General features: G+C 41.2%; 1 protein-coding gene across 1 annotated transcript in view; it reads left to right on the forward strand.

The window, feature by feature from the left end:
- acin1a (apoptotic chromatin condensation inducer 1a) overlaps window positions 1-3996 on the forward strand; it is a 42189-nt gene extending 38193 nt beyond the window's left edge. Inside the window, 2 exon segments of the mRNA XM_061890545.1 lie at window positions 2660-2760; window positions 2833-3996. Of these exon segments, the coding sequence (XP_061746529.1) occupies window positions 2660-2760; window positions 2833-3135 (404 nt within the window). The 3' untranslated portion in view covers window positions 3136-3996.
- The last annotated feature ends 3312 nt before the right edge of the window (window positions 3997-7308 follow it).

The raw sequence follows: 7308 nt of genomic DNA on the forward strand, positions 1-7308 counted from the left end.
CTGAGTAGCTAGTTTTTTACTGGGGAAAAAAAAACGTATTTCCTTTAATTGCCGCCGGGGCGCTAATTAATTTAAAACCTCTTCTCACTCCGGCGCTTACCAAAGGCATGCGGTAAAAGTAGGCATGCGCTTATTATTTTAAAACCTCTTCTCACTCCAGCACTTACCAAAAGAATGCAGTAAATATTTTAGTGTGATGTAAGCTCGTACCTTAAATCCTACTAAATAGCTCTTAATCTTCTTTCCTTTATGCGATTTCAAATTACCGGTATTGGAATCAGCTTCCTCCATTTTGAAAATGATGACAGGGGAAGTGTCACTCGTGACGTCACGAGTTTGACCAGGTGTTATACTAAGCATGCGCTAATTATTTTGCGAAGCGAGTTTGACCCGGCAGTACTTCAAGGCAGGCGCATACTATATGCCCTGCGGCAATTCAAGGAAATACGGTATTATCTTTTTTTTTTTTACAATGTACGTAAAAAAAAACCTATCAAAAGGACGGCGTGGCGCAGTGGGGAGAGTGGCCGTGCGCGACCCGAGCGTCCCTGGTTCAATTCCCACCTAGTACCAACCTCGTCACGTCCGTTGTGTCCTGAGCAAGACACTTCACCCTTGCTCCTGATGGGTGCTGGTTGGCGCCTTGCATGGCAGCTCCCTCCATCAGTGTGTGAATGTGTGTGTGAATGGGTAAATGTGGAAGTAGTGTCAAAGCGCTTTGAGTACCTTGAAGGTAGAAAAGCGCTATACAAGTACAACCCATTTATCATTTTTTATTTAAAAGCATAGGCAAATTCAAATATCATTCGTTGTTACAAGCGGCCCTCTGTTATAGCTCGGTTGGTAGGGCTGGGCGATATGGCCTTTTATTATTATCCCGATATTAATATGTCGATACACGATATATATCTCTGTATGTTGGCTTAGCCTTGAATGAACACTCGATGCATATAATGACAGCAGTATGATGATTCTATGTGTCTACATTAAAACATTCTTCTTCATACGGCATTAATATATGCTACTTTTAAACTTTCATGCAGAGAGGAAAAATAAAAACTAAGTCAATTGACCAAAAGTGTATTTATTAAACAGTTGTTAAGCAGTGGCACAAACATTCATGTCATTTCCAAAACAGAAAGTGCAAGATTGTCAGAGACATTTTAAAACAAGCTATGAGTGCACTTTTGTGCATGATGTCACCAAGATGACATATCAAAAGAACACAAAATTAAAGTGTACTTTTTGTACAGACGCCACTACAATAGTTAAAAACAAATAAAGTGCACTTTTGTGCATGATGTCACACAAGATATTTCAATAAGTGTCAAATAAAAATGAGCTGCATAATAGGAAATCAAATAGTCTATGTCCTTCACTATGTGGTAGGTTCCTGCGGACGTTTTCTATACGGTGTTGATGTGGAAATAGTTGCTTCGGCATTTTGTTGGTGTGGCACCGGTCGGCGATGTTGACATGCGGAGTTTCAAGCACTCCCTAGTGGGTGACTTTTCAAATGATGCTACATTAGCAGACTAAAAAAAAAGACTAAAAAACTCCTTTGTCCCACACGCCATTAGACTGTACAACTCCGCTCTGGGGGTAGGGGGGCGAGGGGTGCTAGGATGCAAAACAAAAACTGTGCAATACTTTTTCATAACATTGTCACTACTACCTAGTTTCTCTTATGTTCTTATTTTACTGTTATATTTTTATTGCCATTGTTGCTTTTTATTTTTATTCTTATTGTAATATTTTTGTACTTATCCATCCATCCATCTTCTTCCGCTTATCCGAGGTTGGGTCGCGGGGGCAGCAGCCTAAGCAGGGAAGCCCAGACTTCCCTCTCCCCAGCCACTTCTTCCAGCTCCTCCTGGGGGATCCCGAAACGTTCCCAGGCCACCCGGGAGAGATAGTCTTCCCAACGTGTCCTGGGTCTTCCCCGTGGCCTCCTACCGCTCGGACGTGCCCTAAACACCTCCCTAGGGAGGCGTTCAGGTGGCATCCTGACCAGATGCCCGTACTCCATGTGGAGGAGCAGCGGCTTTACTTGGAGCTCCTCCTGGATGGCAGGGCTTCTCACCCTATCTTAGGGAAAGCCCCGCCACCTGACATAGGAAACTCATTTCGCCCATGATCTTATCCTTTCGGTCATGACCCAAAGCTCATGACCATAGGTGAGGATGGGAACGTAGATCGACCGGTAAATTGAGAGCTTTACCTTCCGGCTCAGCTCCTTCTTCACCACAATGGACCGATACAGCGTCCGCATTACTGAAGAACTCGCACCGATCCGCCTGTCCATCTCACCATCCACTCTTCCCTCACTTGTGAACAAGACTGCGAGGTACTTGAACTCCTCCCCAAACCGGAGATGGCACTCCATCCTTTCCCGGGCGAGAACAATGGACTCGGACTTGGACTTTTTCTATTTTGTTTCTATTTATACCCCCATTATTTACTTTTTACTTTTTAAATTGATCTCAACTCTGTACACTGCTTCTGGAATTTTATTTTCCTGAAGGAATCAATAAAGTACTATCTATCTATGATGGATATGCTGCCAGGCACAAAATGGTGGATAATCGTATTTGCATCCCTAATCGTTGAGTAACAAGTGTGTTGGACCAAGGACGACATTTTCCTCTTGTTTGTGCAGAGAAAGCAGCTGAGGAACCTCCGGCGAAGCTTCTGGATGACCTGTTTAGGAAAACTAAAGCGGCTCCGTGCATTTACTGGCTGCCACTGACCGACCAGCAGGTGACCACGCAACAGGAAGCCTGTTTCTTTTTTAGTCCCGCCCACACGGTCCTAACCCCTCTCCCTCTTCAGTCCGTGGCCAGGGAAGCTGCCAGGGCCGAGCGCATGAAGGAGCGGGAGAAACGGATGAAGCAGCAGCAGGAGGAGAAGGAGAAGAAAAGGGAGGAAGAGCGCAAGGAGAGGACGAAAGGCGGCGTGGCGGCGGGAGAGCGGAGCGAGGGCGAGAAGGACAAGGACAGAGAGCGGGACAGAGGTAAAGAGAGGGAGCGGGAGAACGACAAACGCAGGGACGGCTGCCGCAGGCCGGGGGCGAGCGGGGAGAGCGCCGGCAGACGCTCTCGGAGTCGCAGCGACCCGCGAGATCGGCGGCGCTAGCCCACGGAACTGTCTGCCTTCTTCCATTTGCCTTCTCGCCCTTTTCCTTTCCAGTCCCACCCCCGCCAAGGACCAACACGTCTGGCCCGCACAGTCACGTGCGCTGAGCTCGTCTTCCCCTTCACGCTTACGTCCCCTCGGTGTAGAAAACATCCCCGCTCCCAAATGTGCAAAGTCAGCTATTTTTACTGAAGAAAATGTAAAAAAAAAAAAAAAAAGACGACGGGAATCATGCTGAAAATACGTTTATAAGACACGTCATGGACGGATTAGAATATTTATTATTTTACTATCTTTTTAACCCCGCCGCCCCTGATCGCACGTCACTGGCCCCCACGCCTTCTCTCGCCGCGTTAACGAGGGACCACGAACGTCGCTTCCCGCCGGCGTTTGACGACCACGCGTGTCGATAAGTATGATTTCCATTCTTTTTGCTCCTTGCTTCTGCATTTAACAGGCCTGCACTTGGACCCAGGAGAAGAAGTGAAGAACCATGGTCTCCTGGCAGGAAGGCAAAGCGCCATTTGTACAGACATCTATAACCCTGAATGAGGCAGCTCGGGGGTCTGCCTCGTAGTGCAGTGTTTCCCCGCCACCTTTTTGGAGGAGGAAAGAAAAAAAGATTCTAAATGAGCGAGGCGATGCTTTTTCTGTCACACCAGACACAATTTTATCTTTGATGATCGCTGCCTTTCACAGAGAGGAAGGTTGTTTTCTCTTTAATGTTGTTTTTTTGTCCTCATTTTACCTTTTTAGTACAAATTATTTTGTTTTTTCTTTTTTTTTATTCTTCTTTGATTACGCCTATCAGTGGTGAATGTACAAATAATAAAAAAAAAGAGATGAAAAGTTTGAAAAAAATTGGCTTTTTCTTTTTTGACAGGAAGTGCCCAAGTAATTAATTTGTAAAGATGATCGCTGACATCCTCAGCAGAAGTGACTTATAATTTGAAAAAATCTATGTAGTTACTCTCCTAGTCCACAAGATGGCACTCGCCATTTAACTGATTTCACTTGTTGGTGGAAGTAGATGATACGGCAACGTATGGTGCCGATCTGATACTATGTTAAGAACCAATAACGTCCGCAAATATATTTATACTTTATATAAACGTAAAATGGAGTCCATTATTACTATGAAAATATACTTGACCTCCATTTTAGGAAAACATTTTTATCAAGGCCATGTTAACTGTATATGCTTTATACAAGACTATAATGCATATTTTCCTTGACTGCACTTAAATGTAGAATGTATATTATATTATTTAATATTATCATTGTTTATTGTGAGCGAACTGTGGTGCTGAATTTCCCACAAGGATCAATAAAGTACTTCTATTAAGAAAAAAATATCTAAATGCAGCAACATCAGTGATCAAATTAGTACAATTACACTCAAAGAATTAACAGTGCAAAAATAAAATCCTCCTGTGTACAAAGTATTCCCTAATTTAAAATATAACAATATGAGCAACAGCATACGATTTTATTTGTGATGAAAAGCGTAGTAGAAAACTGAAAAATATCCACCTAAAACTGATACCACTATATCGATATCTTGTTGGATCCTCTACTTTTCTCGGTATTGTTTTCCCCTCGCACCTCACTTCCGGTTTTATGACGAGTTATCCTCTTAAAAGCATTCATTTACTCCAAAAACTACTGAAACTTTTACACAATGTGTCTTGTCACAACTATCCAATCCCTGGATTAACACAAACAGTTGACTTCCTGTAAAGCCGATTTCAAAATAAAACACCACCTCAGACAGGAAGTACGGGGCTTTCAAAGAGTTCTAACACCTTCCGCTGCAAATTTGGTGTTTCCCTAAATATTATTTGCCTTTTTATTAACTTCAATTAGTCACAACATGGCAGCAACGATTGCAAATTGAATAACTTATAAATAGATAACTATATATGTATGTAGCAGTCCGCCATTTTTCACATACAATAAATCAAAACTTTGCTTATTTTGTAAATCCATTTTCATGCAGTTGACTGAACGACAAACGTGTATATATATATATATATATATATGTATGTATGTATGTATGTATGTGTGTATATATATATATATATATATGTATGTGTGTATATGTATGTATGTGTGTATATATATATATGTATGTGTGTATATATATATGTATGTATGTGTGTATATGTATGTATGTGTGTATATGTATGTATGTGTGTATATGTATGTATGTATGTGTGTATATGTGTGTATATATATATGTATGTGTGTATATATATATATGTATGTATGTGTGTATATATGTATATGTATGTATGTGTGTGTATATATATATATGTATGTGTGTATATATATGTATGTAGAGATATATATATATATATGTATATATATATATATATATATATATACCTACATATACTATATACCAGGGGTCAGAAACCTTTACCACTCAAAGAGCCATTTTGACCCTTTTCACAAAATAAAGAAAACCACAAAACTATTTTGAAATTTATAATAAAATAACACTGCATACAGAGTTTTTTTTTGCTTTGTGCTATGTATAGACCAGGGGTCTCAGACATGTGGCCCGCATCTTAATATGAAGATTTAATGTTAGTCCTACCGACGAGTTTTATATGAATGCCGCCCGACGGCATCACACTTGCCAAACCTACCAATTTTTCCGGTAGACTCCCGAATTTCGGAGCAACTATTCACTCGAATTTCTGCTGATTTTCACCGTAACAACAATAATAAGGTTGTGACATGATGTCACTGCCTTTAGCGCCCTCTACAGCCTGTACAGACAGCTCGTCAGCGCAGTCAAATGTTTTATGTTGCCTCAGCAGACACACGCAAGTGACTGCAAGGCATACTTGTTCAACAGCCTTACAGGTCACATTGAGGGTGCCCGTTTGAACAACTCTTAACACTCTTACTAAAATGCACCACACTGTGAACCCACACCAAACAAGAATGACAAACACATCATAAACACAACAGAACAAATACCCAGAATCCCATGCATCCCTAACTCTTCCGGGTAGTGGTGGTAGCTGGGTTGTATAATGCAGTGTTTTTCAAACTTTTTTGAGCCAAGGCACATTTTTTGCGTTGAAAAAATCCGGAGACACACCACCAGCAGAAATCATTAAAATACAAATCTGAGTTGACAGTAAAACGTCGTCACAATTGTTGGATACGACTTTAAACCATAACCACGCAATATAGCTCTTGTCTCAAAGTAGGTGTACTGTCACCACCTCCCACATCACACCCTGACTCATTTTGAGTTTTCCTGTGTGTAGTGTTTTAGTTCTTGTCTTGGCTCCTGTTTTGCTGGCTTTTTCTCATTTTTTGGTACTTTCCTGGAGCAGTTTCATGTCTTCCTTTGAGCGATATTTCCCGCATCTACTTAGTTTTAGCAATCAAGAATATTTCAGTCGTATTTATCCTTCTTTGTGGGGACATTGTCATGTCATGTTGGGATGTACTTTGTGGACGCCGCCTTTGCTCCGCAGTAAGTGTTTGCTGTCGTCCAGCATTCCATTTTTGTTTACTTCGTAGCCAGTTCAGTTTTAGTTTCGTTCTGCATAGTCTTCCCTAGGCTTTATGCCTTTTCTTAAGGGGCACTCGTTATTTGTTTATTTTTGGTTTAAGCATTAAGCACTTTTACCTGCACTCTGCCTCCCGCTATTCCCGACATCTACAAAGCAATTAGCTGACCGGCTGCCACCTACTGATATGGAATAGTATTACACGGTCACTGCCGAGCTCTCGACAGCACGACACTCTACGACAACACATCATTTGCGGACTATAATTACTGGTTTGCAAAAAATATTTTTAGATAGATAGATAGTACTTTATTGATTCCTTCAGGAGAGTTCCTTCGGGAAAATTAAAATTCCAGCAGCAGTGTACAGAGTTGAGATCAATTTAAATAAAAGTAAAAAGTAAATAATGGGGGTTTAAATGGAAACAAAATAGAGAAATATTACAATAAGAATAAAAACTAAAAAGCAGCAATGGGAATAAAAATATAACAGTAAAATAAGAATATAATAAGACAAAGTAGGCAGTAGTGACCATGTTATGAAAAAGTATTGCACTGTTATTGTTTTGCATCCCCTGTCATCCAAGTACCCCCCCGCCCCCTGCCCCAGAGAGGAGTAATGTAGCCCGGAATAGTTA

This window comes from Nerophis ophidion, linkage group LG28 (assembly GCF_033978795.1).
Source record: "Nerophis ophidion isolate RoL-2023_Sa linkage group LG28, RoL_Noph_v1.0, whole genome shotgun sequence".
NCBI classification, from domain to species: Eukaryota; Metazoa; Chordata; class Actinopteri; order Syngnathiformes; family Syngnathidae; genus Nerophis; species Nerophis ophidion.